Source organism: Rhinichthys klamathensis, unplaced genomic scaffold (assembly GCF_029890125.1).
Source record: "Rhinichthys klamathensis goyatoka isolate OS25496 unplaced genomic scaffold, OSU_Roscu_1.1 h1tg000060l_1, whole genome shotgun sequence".
NCBI classification, from domain to species: domain Eukaryota; kingdom Metazoa; phylum Chordata; class Actinopteri; order Cypriniformes; family Leuciscidae; genus Rhinichthys; species Rhinichthys klamathensis.
Window position 1 is genome coordinate 4252374 of NW_026606605.1, and position 27501 is coordinate 4279874.

Consider the following 27501-nt stretch of genomic DNA (forward strand, 5'->3'; position numbering starts at 1 on the left):
GCTCTGCAGATTGCCACAGAATTATTATCTCCCAAAAGCGGCACAGAAAATATGAATAAAAGTGTGGATTTCCAATCTGGGCTTAGATGTTACACCTATCAGGGATGGTAAATGAGAAACACATTTACAGAAAAATAAATGAATAAAATAAAAACGTGGTGTAGTCACAAAAACGGACAAATAAAAGCAGTAGGGATTACTCACTCCTGTATGGTTCTAATATGTTTCTAGTTTCAAAGAGGAATACTGTGACCTGTATAATGATTACAGGCTGATCCACCATAATGATGTGCTGTGAAGAGCTGGTGATGGGGGCATTAGCACATTAGTGTCTGAGTGATTAGACCCCCCTGTAGTTCACATGACAGTGTAACACGTTGTGTGAAGATGCAATTTATTGGGAGAGCAGGAAGGCACAAATGTCAAAATGTTCTTCACTGATTACGCCACCACATTTAATTCCTTCAAAACTGGACAGGGAGTTGAGAGGCTTTATTTTATTTTATTTTATTTTATTTTATTTTTTATATTTTTTTTTTATTTTTTTTTGTATGTATCGATCTATCTATCTATCATTCGCTCTCTCGTCCGTTCTAACAGTATCTTGTTTTATCTATCTCTTTATCTATCTATCTAAATATCTATCTATCAATCTATATATCTATCGATCGTTCGTTCTATTTATTTGTAATTAAGTTTAACATATTGTCTTTGCAAACGACTACCTGTCAAAAGTTTGTACACATCTACTCATTTATAATTACTACAATAGTAAAGTATTATTATTATTATTAACAACAATTATTATTATTATTAAAATATATAGTAGTAGTAGTATAGTTAAAAATATATCATGCTTGGGCAGATCATCTACTTGTCTGCATCCCTTAATTCCATGCTTTTATCAATAAGACATACATATTTTAAGATTATAAGCAGCATACATTTGAATTTGTCTAAACATTTGACAATAGCGTGCGTATATGCATATACACATTTCATTGTACTTGTGCATGTACCATTAAGTTGAACTCTGAACTGTGCTTTTACCTCAGAGGAAATGTGTGGTTACACAGATCACCACACACTTCCTGATGGTAGGACTGAGTAGGTGGGTCAATCCAGAAATATGAAGCTTGTGTTCACCCGTAGTAACCCTTCTCTAGGCAGATATGCTTAATAAGCTGGGGCAAAGGGGTCACAAGTGCCAAAGGGCTGATGGGGGATGAATGTCCAGTTTAAGAAGAGAATCTAGCTAAGACCTGGTGGGAAAAAAGAGAAAATGAGCTCAAGAGTGAAAGAGAAGATGGAGGCGCATGAGGCTGTTTGGAAAGAAGACCCTTGGCCTTTAGCTTTAACCTGAGCAGAATGTAATCCTCTCACTACTACCCCTCTGTATTTTTTCTCTCTGCAGTTTTATCCTTCTCCCAACCTGAGGCTGTTTGTCAAGTGTTTGCAGAATCTGCTTTCTCTCTCTGCAGTTTTTACTCACATTTCATATACACACTCACACACATTGGGCACTTTCACACACTTTGCGCAATACAGCGCCAGGTGCGACGCAAGTGTTTTATGCTAGTTTCAGCCTGACGCAGTTATCATTTTCTCGTCCTGCGCCACGTTGTTTAAATGCATTTGCGCCTATTTATGCGCCCATGGGCTGCTGGTCTGAAAACGAGGTGTGTTCAGGCGCATTGTTGGCGCGTTGCTATTTTGAGGCAACTGAAACAGACTGTGCCATTGACCAACTGAAACCTGGTGAAACCTTTTTTTTTTTTTAATTTAAAGGGCACATTACACTCTGCTTATTACACTCTGCTTATTACTCACACAGGGAGGTCCAGCAGCACACAAACTAGCCAAATATTAAAGGGTTAGTTCACCCAAAAATGAAAATTCTGTCAGTAATTACTCGCCCTCATGTTGTTCCAACCCCGTAAGACCTCTGTTCATCTTCGGAACACAAATTAAGATATTTTTTATTAAATCTAAGAGCTGGATCACTCCTCCATAGGCTTCTTAAGGGATCGATGAAAGACATCGTTAAAATAGTCCGAGTGACTACAGTGGCTCAATCTTAAGTTTATCAAGCGCCGAGAATACTTTTTGTGCGCAAAAACAAACAAAAATAACGACTTTATTCAACTATTCATTTCCTTCCCTGTGGGCCTCGAGTGAGTTCACGTAGTGATATTGCGCAAAGCTTCTGTGTTGTACGTCACACGCATCAGACACATGACCAGCGTCGGCCAATAGTGAGCCTACATGTGACGTACAACACAGAAGCTTTGCGCAATATCACTACGTGAACTCACTCGAGGCCCACAGGGAAGGAAATGAATAGTTGAATAAAGTCGTTATTTTTGTTTGTTTTTTTGCGCACAAAGTATTCTCGTCGCTTGATAAACTTAAGATTGAGCCACTGTAGTCACTCTGACTATTTTAACGATGTCTGTACTAACTTTTTGGCCGGCCAGTTTCAATCCCTTAAGAAGCCTATGGAGGAGTGATCCAGCTCTCAGATTTAATCAAAAATATCTTCATTTGTGTTCCGAAGATGAACGAAAGTCTCACGGGGTCGGAACAACATGAGGGTGAGTAATTACTAACAGAATTTTCATTTTTGGGTGAACTAACCCTTTAAACATCAAAGGATTACAATGTAAAAGATTATTATTGTGTACATAAAGATATGGTGGAATCCGGGTTGTCCCGTAGATGGTCTGCTTGGGCGCTTTAGTCTTGCGCACGAGCAGATCCGTTTCCTCTCTGGAAAAGCGTTCAGTCTTTCCACTTGCAAATTGCATCATGTAAATAGCGAATCAACACTCTGATTGGTGTATTGCACGTAACGCCCAAAACACACCCATTACTCATTAAGAGAATAGGGACAACCCTTTTAGACCATGCGCCGGGTGCGCCGACCATTTTTCCCGACCATTTATTTAACAGTTAAAATAGTAATTTTGTGAAAATATTTTTACAATTTAAAATAATTGTTTTCTATTTTGTTTTCTAGTTCTAATATTTCTTGTTCATTTATTTGTTTGGTTCGTTGCTATGGATTTAGCAGGATTAAGTACAGTCAGCTGGTCATTATCGCAAAATAAACTTTTTCAGGCTGATTGTTATTTCGCATTGTTGACCGGCTGATTGTGTTATCACCTACATTTACAATTATTAATCTTCCTTCTCTCCATCTATCTCTTCCCAGGGTATGGGGCCCTCCAGTATGCCGTCTGTGCCCCTCATGGTGGGCTGTGGCATATCCTGTACGGCTCTACTCATTCTGCTGCTCATCTACGCTGCCTTCTGGAGGTGAGTTCAGTAAGGCCCTTCACTAACCCACAATTCTACAGAGGAATTTCTGAATGTAGCTTCCAGGTTCTGCTGTCCCCTGATGATAATAGGGTATTACCGTGCACCATTCCCCTTGTTTGCATCCCGGTGCTCTCACAGGTACACTTATACCTTAAAAGATTCATTGTTCAGACTTGCTCAGCTTCCCACGTGGGGTTGGCCGGGCTGGGATCGAGCAGCTGGCATGGGGTAGATCTAGAGTGGGCCAAAACTGCAATTAGCAATAATTGGGAACAAATGAGGGATGGCGAGAGCTTCCTGTGGCGGGACAGGATTATGTGGAGAGTGCTAGTGAAGGCTAGCGTGGCTGCTACCAGCTCAGTGTGGCAGATGGCCTGGGATGGTCACATGATCTGCTAACACTACGTCCAGAAAAAGGCCGGGCGCTTAGTCAAGTATTTATCTCCTCAGAAGTATGACTCTGAATTTTTTTCTAAATATGGTCCTTTTTTTACTATATTATTTATATATTGTATAAATAATTTATATATATATATATACTGTATATATAATAAAATTATATACAAATAAAAATGCAATAAAACACCAATAGTGTGATAGTAATATTATACTTTAAAATAATTGTTTTAAATTATTTTTATATATTTTAAAATGTAATTTGTTTTTGTGATGTCAAAGCTGAATTTTCAGCATCATTAGCACAGTCTTCAGATCACATGATCCTTCAGGAATCATTCTAATATGCTGATTTGCTGCTTAATAGTTTTTATTATTATTAATTATAATTTTCTTTGTAAAAATGTAAAAGTATTTACTATTTGATCAATTTTATGTCATTGCCTTTAGAAAAGTATTAATTTATTAAAAATGAAAAATCTCTCTGAACCTGAACAGTATATGCACAAACTTTTATGTGTGAGACAATTTGATTGAAAATCATGTTGTGCTACATTATTTAAATGAAATAATATTTATATTATAGTGTGTTCAATATTTTGGTATATAATGCAATTATATAGGTGTTAAGGTTTAAGTATCCAGATACTTTGGATCCAAGCAATTTCCACCCCCTTTCCCATAATTCCATAGCAGGTGGTGGGAAGATATGTCCTCTCTTCAAGCTTAGTGCATCCGCCACACCAACAAAAGCTTATCAGTGTTCTCCCCGATCACTCAGACCATTGATCCAGGGAACGCATGTCATTGTCCTCTTGAGCAGAACTGGCTAAAGCTCAAATAGCGGATGAGGACATTTTGCTCACCGGTGCTTGCGTTTCGGAGTTCATCTGCAGGTTATCTAGGATGCTGCTCAAGTTGTCAGTGTTCAATGGAGTGAAAAATATGATAAATGGATGTTGATAAATGGATCCCTTACCTTTATGGCATCAAGCTTTTGTAAAGATAATACTGTCATAACTGCAGAACAGTTGCTGTTAAAGTTGTCAGTGTGTGATTTTCATGTTTTTCTTTGATTCTCAGGTACATTCGTTCAGAGAGGTCCATCATTTTGGTGAACTTCTGCCTGTCCATACTGGCCTCAAATGTGCTTATATTGGTGGGACAGTCCCAAACTCTTAGTAAGGTAAGTATCTGTGCACATTTGTGTGTGTGTTTTTTTTTTTTTTTTTTTTTTTTTTTTTTAATGTGTCTGAGAGAAAGAGTTCAGAAAGAACAACTTTTAGGTTATTCATGTTGTTTGGCTCTGTTTTTTCTAATTCTACTTAAATGGATATTACAATTCTGAGTCCTGTTTGCTACCTACATTCAAATTCATTTGAAATTTGCAAAATAAATTGGATATAAAAAAATATACCTGTCTGTGGTGCAGGTAAGGGGCGTTTGTTCTCTCTCCAGGCTGTCATGACATTATGTAAGTGGACTTGATAGAATTTGAGAAACTCAGGCCGGCGCGTGTAGCAGACAGACTCGTGGAAGCCGCTGCAGGGTCAGCTTTGTGTCAGCCGTGACTGTCACACTGAGAGAGTGTGAGATAGACTAAAGAGGCACCTGAGAAATAAGTGCTGCTATTTAAACTCAACCTGTCGCTCAGAGCTACAAAGAAACCTGAAGAGAACCAAAAGAGCTCGCAGGACCCCTTCCCCCTCAATCCAGACTTAATATTTCACTAAATTCTCATATTCACCATTAGTTTAAGAAAGTACAGATAAGCTTAATTTCAGGACCCATGAATAGTGTGAAATCCTTCTCATTTACAGGGTCATTTGCTGAGCGAGCCAGTGTTTAGCATTAGAATATGCACCTCATTATTGTATAAAACCCCAGCGAGATACTCTGCTTACCGCTTCTCATTTGCGTTCGCCGCTTACTTAAACCCTACTTTTCTTTAATTCCAGCCTGCCATTTTTCCTTAGAACTCGTTCAAGCTGTATCTAACCCATTTTCACATTTGAAGTACCGTCTGCGAGGGGAAAAAGCATGGAAAGGATGCGCTTTATAATTCTAAAGATAATTTACACACCACAATGGAACTGAGTCAGTGTTTCTTTAACGTCCGCGGCTCTTTCCCACTTCTCCTTCTCGATCACTTTATCTCTCTCTCGATAACAAATAGCTGAGAGCCATTTGCACCTCTTCTTTCTTTCTGTACTTCTTTCTGTCGCACCTTTTCCGTCGTTTCATTTCTCTCTGTTTTTTTTCTCCTTCCTTCTTTTGTCTCTAGGGACTGTGCACTGTGACCGCTGCCTTTTTGCACTTCTTCTTTCTGGCTTCTTTCTGCTGGGTTTTGACGGAAGCGTGGCAATCCTACCTGGCCGTGATTGGCAAAATGAGGTCCCGCCTCATTCGGAAGCGTTTCCTGTGCCTGGGCTGGGGTAGGACACCCTCACACACACACAAGAAACTAACATCAAAGGTCAAAACCGATGTTACTGAAGTGCTTCAGCTAAAATTGTTGTCCTCCATATGAGTGTAACATGCCAGTTCTTATCAATTCAATCACATCAGATTGTCTGCCATGTCAGTTTGCTTTAATGGAGCCCAATGACACACCACAAACATGCCATGGGAGCTCAGTGTTACAGCTGTGTTGCAAGACGTAGATGTCCGATCGTTGATAAGAAATGCATTGTGTGCCACCATCTTAACACAGGCGTGATCTGAAAGGGTATTCTAGCACTTGCAATGGCACACGTACATGTTTTGTAACTTATTGATCCACTATCACTTCCATTAATTCATAGATGCCCTTTGCAGATATTGCAGAATAGGATTCCCTCCCACAGGGAGTTGGTTGTAGATGGGTTTCTAACTAAGATGTCAGAAAATGACTCGTGTTACTCAGAATGTGAAATATGGATATCGTCGTATGTGGCCTGGCTGGTCGTGTACATGCTCAGATCGTGGTTGTAATTGTAGTTCGAATCCTGCTTATGTATTTTTTTTCTCCCCATCGTTTTTTGTCTTATCTCTAACTGTCTTATCCATTAGGCCAAAAGCCATTTAAAAAAATGTATATCATATTCAACACCATGGTATACAAAATATGTACTTATTTAGTGTCGAAATTGTCAAAAAGGTATACAATTTATAAAGATTAAAATGTAAAAAAAAAAATAATAATAATTTAATGTTCCCTTTATTTTTTATTGTATATATTTATTTTGTATTACATCACCTAAGTCATATGAGCAATGGAAGATTGTTTCCACCACAGAATAAAAAATAAAAAAGGTAGGCTAATTGCGACTTTTTATCTCACAAATCTGACTTTTTTCTCACAATTGCGTTTTACATCTCGCAAATTCTGCCTTTATAACACGCAATTGGGAGATATAGAGTCAGAATTGCATGATATAAAGTCGCAATTGCGTGTTATAAAGTCAAAATTGTGAGATATAAACTAAATCTGCTAACACTTTATTGTGATGGTCCTCAAACAGACATTCTAAGTAAAATTGTGAGATATCGCAATTCTGAGGAAATTTTGGAGTCTTTTTTTCCTTAGGATTTGCCTTTATATATCTCACAATTCTGAGAAAATATGTTAGAATTGCGAAATATAAACTTGCAATTGCTAGAAAAAAAAATCAGAATTGCAAGTTTATTTCTCGCAATTCTGACTTTATAACACGCAATTGCGACTTTATATCACTCAATTCTGACTTAATATCTCACAATTCTGAGAAATAAAGTCCGAATTGCGAGATGTAAACTCGCAATTGTCAGATAAAAAGTCGCAATTATCTTTAAAAAATGTTTTATTCTGTGGCGGGAACTAGCTTCCATATATGACTGATCACTTTGTTAGAACTTGCAGCAAAACCACATTTGCCTAAAAAAGGCCTTAAAAACACGTATCTAATGTTTAAATGCTCTGAATACCTGTTTTTGTATTTCTATTTTTTATGATTTACATGTTTATGTGTGATTTTTAAGCTGCCTGAAAAACACAAATAATACACAGCTACTTTTGAATGGCCAATCAATTTTCAATCACACCTTCCATCAGAGCAAACTCATGTTTCTCATTTTGTCACTCATTTCTTCCTCCAGAGTGGCATTTGGATCCCCACTCATCCCACGTCTTTCAATCCTGTTCTCTAAACCCGAGTTTCTCTAATTGCCTTTAATTTCCAGAGTTAATCAGAGCATTGTTAATTACATGAATATTTCAGAGGAGAGCTCATTACGTGTGGACGTGGCACGCAGACATAGAGCGAGAAGAATGGATAGGTCTAATTAGCGCATGAGTAAAGCTGGCCTCCCTGACTGTGATGGCGAACACAATAGAGAGACGGCCAGGAAACACTCACAGACACAGACAGGGGAGCGGAGGATGGGGTTCGACACAGTAAAGGTCACTGTATGCAACACTGTAATCAAGGACCAATAAGCACACCTTCCTCAATCTCAAGATGGGAAGACCAATTAAGTATTTTTTGTGAAATCATTTAATTTCGATTACATTTATTGGAGAGTTTCCAATACATGTTTGCATGTACTGCGTACAGTGTTCAGAACATGCCACGTTTACACTTTGTGAACTGAAATATATTAAATATACATTTAAAAGATAACACCGGAAACAAAACACAGTGACACTTGAGCAATACCTTTCAACAATGAGATCACTGTTGATGCTGTGGCCCATGGCTCTTGTAGTATCATCAACTAAGATGTCAGTTCAGTCAGGAATACTTACTGTATGTCAAATGTACAGTATATTTTATTATTTTGCCAATGCATACTGTTAGCGTTGGCTGTATGGCTCTGTTCTGGACAAACACCATGTGCACATCCATGCCTGGACAGAGCGAGCAGAGCAGCAAGTCAAAAAGTTAAGACGAGCCAAAATACATGAGGAAGGATGATTACAATGTAACTACTGGTATTACTGAAGACTATCACAAGACATATATCAGATTAGATCACAGAACCCATGCTACAGGTGGAGTTGCTGATGGAGCGGGAAGTTCAATTCTGCGTGCGGCCATGCAATAGAAGAGTGGCCGAATGAATGGGTATTTAAAAGAACCGCTGTGATATGTCAAAATGGGAAACACCTGTGTGTAGGGTGCTCTGTGTACTTCCCCTGTGGAGAACTTTTTGAGAATACAGACAGGAACGTTTACACTTCTGCACTTTGGCCTCTTGAAAAGAGACACATACAAAGAGGCCCATGGGAATTGCTCTCTGCTAAAGTAGCGTGTTTGAGGTCTGGGAGGGCACTGTGCACAGGGGGAATGGTGTGCATGTACGCTGTGTGCATTTGTCCATGAAAAGGGCACAAGCTTTAGAAAGTCACCAATGTGAGAGGACATCACTTCAGTTAGCTTCCTCTTCAGCCTTAGGCCATCTGCCATTAATGGCTCTTTTGGGGGGGGGGGGGGGGATCAGGGATTCTAGATTTTCATAATTTGCCTTTCAGCAATGCTCGTCCTCTGTTAAATGTGGTGGACAATTTTCTCGTACATTCACGTAAATGTACTTTCATTTCATTTTCATTTGTTTAACTTGTTCCATCCTTTAAATATCAATGAACTTAGGAACCATGTTTTTTAAAACAAGTTAACCAATTAAAGTTTTCAATTTCAATGAATTGAGTTTTTTCATCATAGGCTTTTTCTTGCAGGTCTTCCAGCCCTTGTGGTCGCTGTATCTGTGGGTTTCACCCGGGCTAGAGGTTACGGCACACCAAGTTAGTAAGTATCACTGATGCAGTGTAGTCTCGCAAGGAAAATGTTGAGACGTTTATCTTTCATCAAGTGCCATTTTGAAGGTTACATCAAGTCTCCGGTGTTCTCAGGATGTTATTGAAATGTGGAAAAGCATACGGAAGTTCCTAAATATGCAGAATGTGAACATTGAATAATCTGTATTATAGTATAACATATGTAATGCAGAGACAACATATGCAAAGACCATGCAAAGACAACTTTCCCCATTGGGGAAATTTACTTTTCAAAGTAATGCATTACAATATTGTGTTACTCCCTAAAAAAGTAACTAATTGTGTTACTTAGTTACTTTTTTATGAAAAGAAATGTTACGTTACTTTTGTGTTACTTCTTCTCAATTGGGCTGGGCTTGCATTAATAACAACAACAATAAAAGTGATATTTTTGGCAAATGTAAAGGCCCCTTCACACCAAAGTAAAATGAATAAGCCTTATGTTGCGTTCACACCGGACGCGAATAGCGCGTCAGGCGCAAGTGATTTCAATGTTAAGTCAATGCAAAGACGCGTTACGCGCGTAAAAAATTCCTGCGGCGCGAATGAGGCGTAGAGCGCGGCGCGGTAGACGCGAATACGCTTCATGCGTTACGCGCAACTGTTTTATGTAGTGCTTTTTTGTGCATTCTCGCGTTTGACGCGAATTCGCGTCTGCCGCCCGAGTTGAAAAATCTGAACTTTTGCATCAATTTGCGCCGCGTTAACCAATCAGGAGCCTGCTTGCTGCTGTCACGTGGTGAAGTGACAGTTTATAATGTTATTTTATGTTTGGCCTCAATAAATTATTTTGTAATATGACAAAAATGCTTGGTGTGCAAAGCAAATCTTTCACATAAAAACTCGATTTCAATATATGAGAGATACTCATTTTGTATTGAATGCTATTTATTCCATATCTATTCTAGATTATATGAAACATTATTATTCTAATGTAAAGACAACAAACACAATTTAGTGTATAAAAACTTTTTAAAAAATCACAGGACAGGTTTCACTTTTGGAGGGTCCATTTATTATCAAAACAAAAATAAATGACAGATTAGGTGGGTGCGGGCGAGGGTGAACCTCGCGCCGGGCTGTAGAGCGCGGGCTCGACAGGCATAGACCACTTGAGGCCGAGGCCTCATACGGCCTACGCTGTCCTCGTCAGCGTCCTCACCGTTATAGGTCCACCAAACATAGCTCCTGGAGCAAATTGTGAAACTCCTGAAACCCTCCGGAGGGTCTGGTGGACCCGAGTACAGCGACGATGTCCCCTACGCAGCTGTTTCTGCTCTCCAGAGCATATACGAGCGGTGACTCTCTCGAATAATGCTAATGCTAATGCTCGATAAACATCTAAAAAGATGGCCGCCAACGGGTTTCGAAACTTTCGCCTCCGGATTTCGCCTCTAACTGTGCGTTCACACCGGACGCAAATAGCACGTCAAATTCGCGTCTACCGCGTCTAGTTTGACGCTTGACCACTTTGTGTTAATTCGCGTGTCAATGGCGAAATTGACGCGCGTAAATTTCGCTTCAAACTTTTGTTTTTACGCGCGTCAATTTCGCCATTGACACGCGAATTAACACAAAGTGGTCAAGCGTCAAACTAGACGCGGTAGACGCGAATTTGACGTGCTATTTGCGTCCGGTGTGAACGCACAGTTAGGCTGAAGGAAATGCAAATGAATGCCTGTAAAGTTGAGGACGCAGCTCGAACAAACATTTCAGCAGTGCTGCCATTCTGGATTGCAGAAGAATAGAATGCTGAAGAAATTTTAACACTTTACTTAATGAAGTGATTTTAAATGCATAAAGTATATTTATGTTATTTAAAGGTAGGGTATGGGATTTGCAAAACGGCTGGCAGATTTTGAAAATACACAACTCAAAAGGACCTACCTTCTTTCCTCCAACGCTGGCCCTGACTCCACCCATTCGAAGAACATGGACGGGCAATCATGCATCTGCAAAACTCAGATGCGCGAGATTGCACTTACTCTCTCTCTCTCTGTACCGGGGCGACTTGCGCTTACTGTGACTAGGTCATGAGCTTTGAGTATGCGCACAAAGGGGACACGCACGCGAGGGGGATGGGGGGAGGGGGGTATGGTACGACTGTTTGATTGACCCACTGACTGTCCAATGATTCTAGGTGGTCTTGGAAATGATTGGCTTTTTCGAGTTTTTCGAGTCCTGCCCGTTCCACAGATGATTAAATTCCTTCATTTTCATTTCAGTGCTTCTAACTCAGCTAACCCAGTAAGTGGGTTAGGAATAGGATTTCAAGTGATTTTGAAAAAATGACCAAAAAAGAAAATCACATACCCCACCTTTAACATATTTAATTATAGCAGGTTTGCGTAATATTCAGAGTTTGCATTTCACTGTTTTTATTCCTTTTGAGGAATACTGAATCTGTTTTTGTGCATGTGAGATGAGAAATGCAAGTTTACATTTAGTCTAGAACTACAATAAACATCATGTTTACACTGCGCACACAACACCTATGCACTTACTCTCGATTTCTCTCAACATGGAGACAAGAGAGGTGTCGGTCAATAAATGGGAAAACAAAGTGACTTGCATTACTTATTTTGAAGAAGTAACTTTACTTTACTAGCATTACTTTACTAGTTACTTGAAAAAAAGTAACCTGGTTACGTATCTCACGGTACTTGTAATGTGTTTAGCCCCATACGCACATCACATTAAAAATATAACAATAAAAAGTGTGTAAGAGGTGCTAAGATACCCAATGTTTTAAGACACAAATCAAAGTGTGAGGGTTTTACAGACTAATCTGAAGCCAGATGTTTTCATCTTTAGAGCTCCAATTTGGTGCCCAGACAAACACTGGAAAAGGGAAGTTTTTCGTGAATGTTGCCTAATTTTGACCTTTGACCTTGGAAGAATGTCTTCTACAATCAGATTCTTCCCTGGGCTATTTTTCCTCTATTCCTATGGATTCCTAGCCTGGTTAAAACCAGACCATTCTCAGTTGTAACTGAGTTATGGTCTGGCAAAGCATCAGAGACAAATCATTTCTAGAGGGGCGTCACCAACGGACATCGCGGATAGACCTAAAACCAATCAGAGCGATGAAGGAGATGACGTATGCAGAGCGGGGGGAGAAACATCTCCGAGTGTTGTTCTTTGCTCGGTTTTTAACAAAAAGGAAACGTTCAAATCGCTTAAAACAGACGCGATAGCTGATTCGAACGAGTGATGTTCGACGGTGGCATCCATCTTTGTAATGTAGGCTACAAAATCTGCTTCAAAATCCCAGCGCTGTCGTCATCGTGTAAAGCCCGCCCCAACGTTTCTGATTGGTGCCGCGATTTCTGCAGATTGGAAATGAGCTTGAATGAGCTCTTTGCCAGACTAACTTTCAGAGCAAATCTAAATTTGCCGGAAGTTGTCTGGGTTTTCCCAGGCTAATGGATTCCTTCAAAGAGGGGCCCATTTTCTGCTGCTCTGCATATAATGGTTTCTGTCTTTACTGCACCACTAAGCAATTGATTTAAACCAGGGAGCTCTCTGACTAATCGGAGACAAAAGTTGAAAACAATGGTGTCCTTTGAAAGCTTTAATTGGATGTGTTTGACACATGGGTTCCCCTCAAACCAAAAGACAAATTTTGGAAACAGTGCCAGGAAGTCAGTCGCCTCAGATGACCTCACCACTGGGCTGCTTACTTCTCTGCAGTCTTTCACATATGAATGCATGTATGATTGAAAGCATGTGTCTATAGTCCTTTCACAGCTGACATTTCACAAGGAAGTCAGAATACAAACTAGATTTGAAATAGTTTGATTGTCCTTGACCAGAACATTAGCAAAATGTCGAAATAGCTCTATTAAAATAATGATTAATAATGCTCGTATATGAAGTATGACCTTCGAGATTTTGCAGAGATGTTTGTGTATAACTTTTATCAGGCAATATCTTGATCTGTCTATTAACTTTGCAGATTTTATTTGGTATCTGCAATGAAAGCGATTTAACAATGTGATATTTCCAGAATCCTTACAAGGAGTATGATGAAGAGGTTGTATTTGAAATATCCCTCTTCAGTTTCTTCATTTAGGGAACAAATTTGGTTGGAGTCCAAGTTTAATTTAATCTGTATTTGTCTGAAGAAAAATAATTGAAGGTTAATGAAATCTGCAATTCATTCCCGCCAACTCCTTTTTTTTCTGAAGCCAACACTATCTCAACACTCCCTTGTGATTTTCTGTTTTATATTTCACTTTATCTCTCTCTTTCTCTCAATTTCAGTTGTTGGTTGTCTCTGGAAGGGGGGCTGCTCTATGCTTTCGTTGGTCCTGCTGCTGTCATTGTACTGGTAAGTTTCAGACTCTGCTTTCCCATTGGTTAGATTAGTAAAACATGAGCACCGCCCACTTTAATATGCACTTTAAATATATCACGCCTGCAGTCGAAGAGAAAAATCGGTCACTAATGAGATTAGAGTTGAGGCCTGTCTCATTTAAAATGTATTTTTCATCAGTATATCATGTTAACATGCGTGAGTGAACTTGATGAGCTTATTAGACCAAAGCGACCAAAGTGTGTGTATTTATATATCCTCCATCCCTGGTCGCAGGTGCTATGTGTTTTCTGTGAGGTGTTGGCATTGTTTTTCATGGTCAGATGTGATTTGCGTTGTTTGTTTCGTGGTGGTGGCATAAAGCTGCCCTCTCAAACAAACAACTGCAAATGAGATTTAGGCATCTGGAGATGCCAGCTCCCTCTTTGGAGAGGCAAATCTAATTAATGAAAAAATAATTAATCTTGCCTCCAGCAAATAGTAAAGTGGAGACCCATTGTCTAAGCAAGCGCCTTGCATGATCAGAATACAAACGGCACTCGTAAACATGTTAGACTTGGTAGGTTAAATATGCTCTTGGACTGAACATGCTGAGTATTGATTGAGCGCAGGGGTCTTCAACAGGGGGCCGTTACGATGATGCTGAAGGTCCAGGCAATTATTGTTTCTTCTCAAACTATTTCTGGGTAGCAACTAAGTAAAACATGAGTTAATGCAAAGGCTAACATGAATTTATACTGATACTTTTACAGCATGTATTAATCTTGGTTAATGTTAATTTGGACAAAAGTTAGATATAGATTGATAATAATAAGAAACATTTCTTGAGCACCAAATCAGCATATTAGAATGATGAATTATATATATATATATATATATATATACATACACTAAGTATATATGAATTATATATATATATATATATATATATAAACTAAACGCAACGTTATTTTAGGTTTAAAATCCAGCACTCTGGGTTATATAATATGTAGCATGAGTACTTTAACAGAAATAGACTGATGATTCTTACTTTAACAAAAGTTGAATGCATCTGCCACAGTTCATGCATTGGTGTAGAGTAGTCAGATGTCACTTAACAAGTTAAGATCACAAGCTGTAATCATTACTTAACATGCTTAACTGAATACATGATGTTTACCACTAATTTTTGATTGATTTATAGATGTTTATAGATGTTATAACTTTGACACACTGATCTCTGACTGATAAAATAATGTTTCCTGATTGTTACTTTGAAACATGCATTTTCTGTGAAGCTGCTTTGAAACAATATAGAGTAAATATTGTGAAAGCGCTATACAAATAAGCTTGAAAGAGATTGTCAGTCTTGTGTCCTACAGCCATCTGCCCCACTGTTGTAATGCAAAAGAAACAGAAACAGTATACAGCAAGCTTTGGCTTAAATCCTGTTTGTATCACGAGCACATATGTGTGTGGTCTTTCCATAACCTTAGTCTAAGCTCCTCTTCAGTGCTCTGTGTGTCCAGTGGACAGTTGGCTGGAGCAGACTAGACAACAGTCTGCAGAGAGAGAGAGAGAGAGAGCAGATGAGAAACATGAGAGCATTAATGTTTCTTCATGATCTCACCTGCTAATTTGGTTCCAGACTTAAATCTACAGCACCTGCCACAGACATCCATCTATCCATCTATCCATCTATCTATCTATCTATCTATCTATCTATCTATCTATCTATCTATCTATCTATCTATCTATCTATCTATCTATCTATCTATCTATCTATCTATCTATCTATCTATCTATCTGTCTATCTATCTATCTATCTATCTCTGTCTGTCTGTCTGTCTGTCTGTCTGTCGGTCGTTCTATCTATCGTTATATCTATCATTATCTGTCTGTCTTTCATCAGCCTATTAAACCTTTAAACTTTGAGGAATTTGACAAAACTTTCAAACTTGACAAACTTTGTTTTTCTGGTTAAAAGGTGTTGTGTTTAAATTCAAATCATTTTAATATTTTGTTCCCTAAATCTGCATTTAATTTGCTATTTCATTTCAAATGGAATTACAGTTTTTCTCAGTCGCTTTGGTGCATTTCTCACATCACTACTTACATTCGCACAACAGTTAATGCAGTTCTCAAAACAATTAGTACAAACTGCAAAACCTAGTTGATAACCTGCAAAAGTGTGTCACTTGCTCAAAATGGATAGCTCATTCCTCAAAAGCAAGTATTCATGCCAATGAAAGTGTCAGTGTCATCAAGGTGAAAAGTCCTGACACCATTGTTTATGAACAAGATAGTCAAATGGCTTTGTCATGTTTTCATTATGACAGTTTACTCTGTAAATGTTTTCCAATGCAAAAAAGTCAGATCTTGGTGACACTACCTGGAAATGCTCAATGCTCAAGACAGCACTATATGTTATTTGCACAGCCATTTGAAAACTACAGTAAAGTTACACATTACTGTATTTAGTGAGGTAATTGAGTACAAGACACTGGATATGTATGTGTTTCACATTTTTTACTGCATATGCTCTTTGCAAATCTAATTTGTTCACAGCATTGTGCAAAATAAAAAAATACACCCTTATTTACAACAAACATAAACTCCCTTTGGGTAGAGCTGTGCACAACTGTAAACAATATTGCAGTACATATTGGAACTGAACATACAACATACATAGTACTGTAAATCATTCATGCACACCCCTTCTCATCAGTGAAAGCTAAGGTTCACCTGAGAGAAATTGTTCAATTTAGGATAAAAAAAAGATAACAAAAATAGTAAAATTAGCTTGACAGATTTCGACAACTAGTTCAACATTTTTGTATGTGATGACTCAAGCTATGAAATGAGGACTATTAGTTTTAAATGGAATGACTATTCAGCATTCACAAGTATAGTTAATTTTGACTGACATAACATAAGCAAATGATAATGTTATAAAACAGCAGAGAGTTGTATGAAAGCAATTGATGCATGTCCAAGAGCATTTGCAATTTGTTGAAAGGAATGAGAAATTGCTACTATGATGTGCTCACATGACTAAATGTTGTGGAGGTTGAACTAACTGTTGTGCAAATGTAAATAGTAATGTGAGAAATGCACCAAAGTGACTGAGAAAAACTGTAAAGGTGCTGTATGAATTTTTTTTTATTTGTACTAAAACTACCATAATATGTTTGCAGAGATTTAGGAAACATGCCACGGTCAAATACTTGTTTCTCAGAAAAGTAATGCTACATCCACTTATTCTACTAAATTGTGTGTGCCAGGTGGGAATGTCTTTTTTTGTTTTGGTCTGTGTGACCGCCCACTGCCAATTTACCCAATAGTATTGTAGCAACAATGACTTGTTTTGCCTTAATTAGCTCAAATTATTTATAGGGAATTTTAATAATCAATCATGAATATGATTCATATCTTGCATGTTACAGTTAAATTATCGAAATTGAAAACAGATCGATCGTATGTATGAATGGTAAATCATAACGAATTATAATTCCTCATTCATATATCAATGGTCTCATTACAGATCGATTATATGAGATAACCTTAAGGGAATTAATTTAGTTATCAAACAATCGGTTTGTCCAGCAAACAGCCGTAAGATTAACTTACCAACTTCTCAACAAAGTTATCCCTTTTTATAAACTCCAAGAAATATCAATGTTCCGGCCGTGAACATTAATTTTCCGGTGTTTATAAAATTTAGGTTACTGAAATAGTAACAAATTGTAAAGCTTTGTAGCTAGACCAATCATTTCATTGACTTGTAAATTATGAGGTTTTTTAGACAGAAAGCAATCAAGAATATAATGGCTTTAATAATGGGACTAATAATACATTGAACTACAATTCACACAGAATATATATCAGGATGCGTGTCCCGTGAGACGGCGAGGTTTGAATGGTTGACCATTTGTTGAAGACAACGCTGGCTTGTTCCAAATGTGTCATGTGCTAGGGAGACTCCAGCCATAGTGGCACCCCTGCTGGTCAACATGCCCGAAGGGGGTCGTATACAGAATGCCCCTTTGTTTACTCACGAAGAACTGACCTTTGTTTGCAAATCGGGATTCGCTAATTTAGACACATCTGTCCGGATACCCTGTCAGAGTCGCTACAGTATTTTGACACCCCGGGTTGCCAGTTGGCATAAAACACAGCGTATTGCAGCAATGGAAGCCAGCGAACGAACTGGGTCAGAGATTGCGTGTCCTCAATCTGGCAACCCACACGAGCGTTGAGTCTGCAGTACCAATTTCAATCACTATCTGTCAATATTACAGACTGCACCTTTAAAGAGTTAGAATTCGAATTCAAAGCAATCCTCAATTCAGTTCTAAATGGTGTACAACCCTGTTCTTAACTAGCAAACAACACTACTTAAATAACAAAGTAGATAACCCTACTTCTATCTTTTTTTTGCAGGTAAACATGCTGATTGGAATAGTGGTCTTCAACAAGCTCATGTCTAGAGATGGCATCTCAGACAAGTCCAAAAAGCAAAGAGCAGGGTAAGTGAAGGTCAAAGCGATGGCTATATGATACCCATCTATTTCTGGATTTGCACCAAGTCACTCATTTACCACTGGCCTGTTTAACGTTTTAAAATATCCTGTCAAATATTTGTATGGGCGAAATAAATTACTCATGCTCACACACACACACACACAACCACTAAAAGTTGAAAAAAATCAGACTGAAAGCCAAGATATGACAGCTTCATTAATGGACTTGTATTGATTTGCTGGGCTGCTAACCTCAGGCTAGTTCTCTGATAGCTCTGTCATTAGCTAAGTGTATATTCATTGTTCATGTAACTGCACATACTGACAGGATCAAGGAGCTCTTGTGCTTTTAAAACGCCTGTTCTGTTTTGCCTTTGTTTGGTTGGACACAAAGCAGAGTGATCCATTAAACACTTGTGTTAATGAGTGGACCGCCACATCCCTCACCTCAAACGAGAGGCTAAACCGCACTGAGAGATTGAATATTCCCATTCCGCTCCATGAATCCTCTACCCGGAAACTTTAAGAGTGTTCTCACAGCCCTCCATCTTTAATTAAACTACCGCCACATCAGAAATCCCCATTTTTAAGTGCAGTGCATTGTTTAAAATGAGCGCACGGGTCAACTGCTGTCAAGCTCATTGCGATGCATAATCGTGTTTTCGCCAATAGTACACTGAAGGCATGAGAACGGCCTTAATGCTTACAGTGCAACTGAATTAGTGTGTCTAATGGGCACGGATAGCCTCTCCGCTTTGAATGCATGCTGTACATATGTCATTTAGATATGTGGCATTGCTTTGGTGGACCACCATACCGGTGTCTTGGCAGGAAACTGTGGGTCTTACTAATTGAATGAGGAGCTAATCAGAGATCTGAGCTAATCCAATGACTGGATATTTGTAATCCCTCCAGGACATTCTGCAATGTTGCCCTAATTGATTTGTCTTTTTTTCTTTTCACTTTCTTTTCCTCTAATGTTTATGTACAAGGGAGATCAATGCATATTGGGAGCTGCAATGGCTAACTAAGGATTTTCAGCTTGTGGCTTGTACATAAAAATGTCCCTGTGTTTAAATTCAGTTCGACTCATTTCCATATTCACACTCTCTAATGTTGTCTTTCACATATACACTGCCCGGCCCCAAAAAAGCTGTTCGGATTTAAATGGGCAAATGCTTGAGCCTAGCAGTTATTATTATGTTTCTAGCATGTTATATGCTTGGCAACAGTTCTTCTAACCCTAATTGATAGAGTGTGTAGCTTTTCATTTCTTAACCATGTAGGAAGACACATCATGGCCATATTCCAATGTCAAGATTCACCCAGCTCAAATTGTGAAAGAATGGTTGGGATCATTTTCACACATGAATTGGTTCCGCTTCCAGAGCCTGAGTCCAGAGCTTAAATTCATTGAAAGTTTTTGGGGTGTGCTGGGGGATGCTGGACTCTTGCTTTGTCAATACAAGATCTTGACCAAAAAGTTATGTACCTCTTGATGGAAATAAATGTTGTGATGTTATTTTCATCAAGAGGTGCATACATTTTTGGTATCGGAGAATTTGAAAATTGAGAAACCATAATATCAGAGAATTTTGATTGGGCCAGTAAGAAGCCACTCAAAGCACCTTAGAAACCGCATAGCAATGCCCTAGAAACCACCCTCAACACTCTAGGATCTTAGCAGTGGTTTTCGCACAGGCAAGCATCACTCTATTTTCTTGAAAAGGATACTAAATTTAGTATTTTGCTTTTATTGTTAGGGTTAGGTAAATAAATGTGTCCACTGTTGTGAGCTGACCCTGAGTGCCTCCTCATTTGCATTTTTCTAATGTTCTGAGCACTTTCTCCAACTCTGTGAGATAAGACTGCATGTCTTTCGTTACCTTTACTGTTTAAATCATCTTCTCAGAACACTAACATAAAAAAAAAAAAAAAAAAAAAAAAAAAAAAAAAAATTACAATGGCTTTAATGCACTAACACAGAAGTTTGAATCAAGTGTATGTCTATTCAGTCGATCACCTAAAGCACTAAACCAATGAATTCCACTCCACCCCATTTGATTTTACACGAGACCGAGTTTTAAAGGAAAGAAAACTTTTTATGTTTTGGCTGTTCATTTACACAACGACTTTGTTTTGGGGGCCTGAAAAAGCTAACTTTTTAAAATGGGCTTCAAAGTGCACGTTTTTGAAAAAGATACCGTTATCGTCTCCGTGTAAACTACAAAATTATGAATTCGTGAAAATGGTGACATCATGCGCATGCATGCATATTACATGTTCAGTCTATAGGCATGTAGTGTTTCTATACAAAGTGGCATCGCCAACTACTGGCCTGGCATGAATAATACAGCGTTTTTAGTCATTTTCGTGGATCCATGTGAACAGGGATCCTTTCAACAACATTGTCGTCTGTACGTGAAACTTTTCAAAAATGCAAAGAAAAACCGTTTCTGGTTTTAGTACATAGTTGTCATGTAAACATACAACAAAAAACTAAGTATAGCATTTATAAAGCTAGTGTTGCCCAGAATACTGTAGCAACACTGACTCAACCAGTAGTGTGAGTTTATGTATATACACACTAGAAGTGAAAAGTTTGGGATTATTACAATTTTTGTTGTTATGTTTTATAATAATAACACAGGTGTTCAATTATTAATAATGGTTCTTATTATTATCAATGTTGGAAAAAGTTTTTGCTGCTTAATATATTTGTTGAGACCGGGATGCATTTTTTTTTCCCTGGATTTTTTATGAATAGAAAGTTCAAAAGAGCAGTATTTATTTTTAAAATTAAAATAAATTACCTAAGAATGAAAACTGTTTAAAATTTTAAGATATCAAGATTTTCTTAGAATGTATTTGTTTCATTGGTGAATTTTTTTTCTCCGATGGTTTTAGCATAAATTTCCTTTAATTTCAAAATTTCTCCCAATGCAACAAGACAAAACACATTTGTATTCATATATTTACACATTTGTACTGATAGGGAAAGTATTTGTTCTCCTTTAAATCTTTAGTGCCACTTTTACACCCCAGACCTTTATTTATAAAGCTGAGGGGGATTGTAACAAGGTTCATTAAAAACTGAACTTCCTGGTTAATGACCTGAGGGAAACCAACCTGGACGTGCTGCTCTGCTTTCTAACAATGCCTACACAAATCAAGGGTCACGTGCGGTATCAGGTGTGTGTGAGTGTGTCCTCCTTCTCTCTGCATCAGTCTTACTCGTGTTTTCACACACAAAAACTCCTATAACACACACATAAACACACACTTCAGTGAGCAGCTGAAGTAGGTTAGTCTTTGCAGCTCCCATCTGCCTCATCTGCTGATTGTTAATGATCTGTGGTTGCGTTCTACTGTGTTTCTCTCCATTTTATCATTTTCCTGCCTTCATTGTCTCTTTCTCTCACACACACAAGCTACTTTCACGCTGTGACAGTCATTACAGATCTCACTCTGCCGTTGCTGTTGTTCATTGCTTGATGCTGTTCTCTTGGCATTACTTTAATTTTGTCTTTCTCTTTCTTTTTCCTCTCTTTTATGTGTTCCCTGTCCTTATCTACTTGTTTTGTTGTCATTGTCAAAATATTCCATTTGCAATTCCTCTCCAATCTGCATTCAACCTTTCACCATCGTGCCGTTTGTATGTATTGGCATGAATGTGGGTGTATGGCTGGATCTCCCTGCTTCTGTGTGTCATGTCAATCTCTTCCTGATGTGAATATATATATGTGTGTGTGTGTGTGTGTGTGTGTGTGTATTGGGTCCTGAAGTCCGCCGTTGGAAGCGCGTAGCAGGCTGCTCCTGAAATGCTCCAAGTGTGGCGTGATCTCCAGTACCGCCCTGTCCAGCTCTACCGCCAGCAGCGCCATGTTAGTCTCATTCCATATTCTCTCTTTGTCTCTTACTTTCTCTCTCCATATCTTTCTTTTTTTCTCTTTATCTCTCTAGAGCCCAACACTGACAGTAAGAAACCGAAACTCTTCAAAGAGCCACCCTCCTGTCAGCACACTCCAGAACTACACCGCTAAATCACTTTTTAAAATCTTTGCTGAGAAATTCCCTCAAAGAAGATCATTTAAGGCATTACAATATTATAAATCACTGAATAGACATTAAATTTTGTTTTAATTATTTAAACGTTCGTATATTGTATTCGTCAAACATAAGCCTACAAGACTCACTGCAAAACATTTTGCAATCGAGTTATAAAAGTGTCCAAGGCAGACTTAGACTTAGCCATTCAATCAGTACATGTTTTGTTTTGTTTTGTTTGTTTGTTTTATTTTGTTTTGCATTAGTTGATGTTTTTCTTAGCTTAGCTTTTGTTGTTGCTTGTTTTGTTTAGTTTCGTTTCATGTTCATATGCGTCTTTTGCCAAAAACCCTGTTCTTAAAGGAGAACTCCGGCGCAAAATGAACCGTTGGTCTAATAAAACATTGGTACCTAGTCAACCGTTCTCTGAGATTTGTTTTCATGATAATCGAATGTAAAGAGTTTTATCTCTAAAAACTGTTTAGCGTATAACGCTAGTAATGGGGGCATCTATTAAGTAAAAAGAAATCGCTAGTTTATACCACTAACAAGACTCAAAATAGCCCCACACAAACACAGTAACATAATGAGGGTCCCTACATGCAAAACGAAGCATTGAGAACTTTGTAAGTGTACAGACCATTTAATAAGAAGATATTTTATGAAGACAGTCCACTTCGTGTATACAGAAAGGAGCCATCTTTGGAAAACAGTCTCAACTAGTCAAACCACGAACGCCATTCATACAGTTCAGAAGTTCACTGAACTTCATACAGTTCAGCTCACTTAGCACGTCGTTCGTGGTTTGACTAGTTGAGACTGTTTTCCAAAGATGGCTCCTGTCTGTATACACGAAGTGGACTGTCTTCATAAAATATCTTCTTATTAAATGGTCTGTACACTTACAAAGTTCTCAATGCTTCGTTTTGCATGTAGGGACCCTCATTATGTTACTGTGTTTGTGTGGGGCTATTTTGAGTCTTGTTAGTGGTATAAACTAGCGATTTCTTTTTACTTAATAGATGCCCCCATTACTAGCGTTATACGCTAAACAGTTTTTAGAGATACAACTCTTTACATTCGATTATCATCAAAACAAATCTCAGAGAACGGTTGACTAGGTACCAATGTTTTATTAGACCAAAGGTTCATTTTGCGCCGGAGTTCTCCTTTAAGTATTTTGTGTCTAATTGTGAAACATATTAAGGCTTGTTATTAAAATATTGTCTTTCAAGCATATTATGTCTTGCCACATAGGCAAATTATTTAGCTTGTATCTATTACAAAATTTAAAAACGTGAAAAAAATCTTTCACTGCATGCAGTAAGACAAAATACACTTATATTGAAGATCCAGACTACAGTATGCTAATGTTGTAAATTTAGTTAATTATCTTATTTCAAGGATTTTAAATATTTAAACTAGTAAATCAGACATAAATATTCCTAACAGGATTTTTCTCCCTATGTCTTCAGCTGTGTTGACTGTAGACTTGAGCAAAGACACGCACATAAACACAAACACGGTGTGCTCTTTGAAGAGGTAAAGAACCGGAGTGTGGATCAAGGGCCACCTCTGATTCTTTTGGCTTTGGATAAATTGGACTTCTCTCCTCTATTTGCTGGAGGGAGTCATGTTATTGAAATGATCATGAAATGAATGATATCGCTTCTCTGTTCCTCTTTCTCTTTGTCAATTTTTATTTTGTGTTGTTCCTCATCTCATTCTTGCTGTCTGCTTTTTTTTTTCTGTCTCAGCTATCCGTGTATAAATATGGGGCATGTGTGTGTGGCGCCATAATACAACTTCCATTTATAGAAATGAATGAAGAGGACTTCCTAAAGGAAGTTTGGGTGGACCATGTTCACATGATCCCACCTCATTTCCTTTAATACCGGACTTCCTGCTCCATCCAAACCCCATGCTTTCTCTCCACAGTTAGTTAGGGGAGGACAAAGAATTTGAGTCATGCTATTTTACATTTACCAAGTCAACCTTGTCTTTCTGTTATTGCATTGCTCTTGTATGAGCATGAGAACTACTTTAGTAGATTTGCATATAGGAGCAAATCTGTGTCTCATTGCTAATGTCCGTCCCATTGCAGTCACATGCAGGAGACTGAGTCAGTGCAGCGTGAAGATGTTAAATTGTTACCCAGCTGTGGGGAGCCCTTGCTTCGCTGAGCTTAAGCAGACAAGTCCTTACTGACACCTTATATTTATCTAAATAGGCTCTGCATGATGCAGAACCAAAACACTGCTGTAGCATTAGCAACATGTTGGAAATCTATTAGGGCATGTTAGCATGAGTGCTCAACATTATGAACAGCAATTATTTGTGAGAGTAATGTGAGAGTGTGTCCTAACTGGATTGACCATGTGTGTCTGTGAATTAAAGAAAAAAAAACAATAATAGGTTACACTTTATTTCAATTCCACTTTTGACATTATACTTATTATAAGTAACTTATAATAACATATTAATAATAATAATTATAACAACTACATGTCAACTAACTTGTATTAGACTGTTTGGTTAGGTTTAGGGTTAGAAGAATTATTTGACATGTTCTTGCAAAGTTACTTCTAGTCATTCGATTGTTTGTTGGTGAGCATCGAAATAAAGTCTAAGTAGATATTAAGCAGACAGTCTATAGACTGTATTAGTATAGTAATACTCTAATGACTGACTGGTAGTTGACATGTAGTTGCAAAGTTACTTAGTAGAATGTCTAAAGTGGACTATCAAAATGAAGTGTTGCCCAATAATAATGTCATTGCTAAATATAGTTACACTTTATTTTACAGTACGTGTACTTACAGTGTACTTACCCAATAAAGTACTGGTAATATAAGGTAACTACATGGGTTAAGTTCAGGGGTAGGTTCAGGGTTAGTACCTAGTTTTAACCCAGTATTGTAATTGCTATAAGTACTTAGTATGTACATGCGAAACAGGACTGTAAAATAAAGTGGAATTTTCAGGTTTTCAATTATTACCACTCATTACGCATACATTTACGCTGTATTGACTCTCAGTTAAATGTCTGTGTTGCTGTGCTGGTCTCTAAACCGTATCAACGCTCCATCAAAACTCTAATCGTGATAATAGTTGGTCTTAATGGCTAATGATTCCAGGTGCAGTGATGTCACCACCTTGCTGCACGAAGGATGACATGCATTTTGCTCTGTACTCTTTCTTCATAGGGCGTCATTATGGAGCTCTTGTGTGGTTCTCCCTCTGCTGGCGCTCACGTGGATGTCAGCTGTGCTGGCCATCACAGACCGCCGATCAACCCTCTTCCAGGTGCTCTTCGCCGTCTTTGACTCAGTCCAGGGATTCGTCATCATCACTGTGCACTGTGCTATGCGCCGAGAGGTCAGTGGGTTACTTTTTTTTTTTACATCCCTAATTCTGAATGTGAGATGAGACTGGGGTCTTTTGGGGATCCCGGGCCCTTAGCATCAGAGAGATTGAAAACCCCTGGCTTAGATGGCATCCTTCTCCATTACAATATTATGAGCCCTATTTTAACGTTCTAAGCGCATGGTCTAAAGTGCACAGCGCAAGTGCACTTAGGGTGTGTCCGAATCCACTTTTGCTAGTTTAACGATGGGAAAAATGGTCGGCGTGCCGGGCGCATGGTCTAAAAGGGTTGTCTCTATTCTCTTAATGAGTAATGTGTGTGTTTTGGGCGTAACGTGCAATAAACCCATCAGAGTCTCATCTCCCATTCCCTTTAAAAGCCAGTTGCGCTCGCGCCATGGCGGATTCGCTATTTACACGATGGAATTTGCAAGCGGAAAAACTAAACGCTTCTCTAGTGAGGAAATGGATCTGCTAATGCGCAAGATTAAAGCGCCCAAGCAGACCATTTACGAGACAAGCCGGATTCCAGCCTATCTGTATGTACACAATATTAATCTTTTACATTGTAATCCTTTGATATTTAATATTTGGCATGTTTGTGTGCTGCTGCACGTCCCTGTGTGGGTAATAAGCAGAGTGTACGCACGTTGTGGACCCGCCTATAGGCGCCTATTACTAGTGCGCCCTTTAAATAACCAGGTTTCAGTTGGTCAATGGCACAGTCTATTTCAATTGCCTCAAAATAGCAATGCGCCAACAATGCGCCTGAACACACCTGGTTTTCAGACCAGCACGCCCATGGGCGAACAAATGGGCGCAAATGCATTTGCTATTTAAACAACGTGGCGCAGGACGTGAAAATGATAACTGCGTCAGGCTGAAACTAGCAAAAATTTGCGCTGGGTGTATGATAGGGCTCTATGTGTGTGTGCTTGGCCATAACAGAATAAAAAATAAATGTTGCACTGTTATACTGCCAGTCCTAGAGGACAGTCAGAGGTGTATTTAAATGGAGACTGCAGGAGGAGTTTTATTTGAGTCCATTATTTTAAGGTCCACTTAGGAGTAAAACTTGGCTGAGACAATCAGTTTTTTGACAGAGCATGCACTACTTTCACGTTATAATGGGTTGATCTGAGCAGCCATAAATAAATCATCTTATGGGTCAAACTATAGTCACACTGTAGCCAAAATGTAACTGCTTCAACTCTCCAGCATGTTCTGTGATAACTGTGGCTGACTTTCATGCATCGGGTAAATTAAAATATGCTGCTGGAGTTTGAGAAGGGAGAGAAAAAATCAGTTCCAAATCGCTAAGCCATATATGTTAAATCAATATCGCAAAACCAAAGGATTAGAGTAAAATAAATCCTGGTATTATTTTAGTAAATATATGAAAATCCCTGGCAAGGCTTTGATGTAATCCCTAATAGCTTTAGCAAAACAAGGGAGTGGAGTGGAGTTTGTGCACCGGATCCTTGCGCTATATGCAGTTTGATGTGCGAATTACGCTTTGAAATGGCTGAGCCAACAATGGAAAGGCAGCATTCGTGATTAGCACAGGCAAATGAGTGTGGGAATAGTTTGTTCTCATGCATTAGTGAAGATAGAGAGAGTCTAGAAGGCATGCCATCGGCTGTCACTCTGATACTTCTACAGCTTTGACTCAGCAGACAGTCATCCATAAACAAACTGAGAATGAGACCGTCTCTTGCTCTGTCTTGCGAAACAGCCTAGCGTTCCTGCACATCATA

The 27501-nt window shown here is 38.5% G+C and overlaps 1 protein-coding gene across 20 annotated transcripts in view; it reads left to right on the forward strand.

The window, feature by feature from the left end:
* The window catches only part of adgrb2 (adhesion G protein-coupled receptor B2), a 346370-nt gene that overhangs the window by 286429 nt on the left and 32440 nt on the right, over positions 1-27501 (forward strand). For 18 of the 20 annotated variants that reach the window (XM_056249712.1, XM_056249721.1, XM_056249717.1 and 15 more), the window contains 8 exons: positions 3215-3318; positions 4801-4903; positions 6002-6152; positions 9413-9482; positions 13778-13844; positions 18252-18337; positions 22117-22215; positions 25585-25756. In XM_056249712.1, the coding sequence (XP_056105687.1) occupies positions 3215-3318; positions 4801-4903; positions 6002-6152; positions 9413-9482; positions 13778-13844; positions 18252-18337; positions 22117-22215; positions 25585-25756 (852 nt within the window). The remainder of the gene's footprint in view (positions 1-3214; positions 3319-4800; positions 4904-6001; positions 6153-9412; positions 9483-13777; positions 13845-18251; positions 18338-22116; positions 22216-25584; positions 25757-27501) is intronic. The other 2 variants (XM_056249716.1, XM_056249729.1) reach the window with 1 other exon arrangement.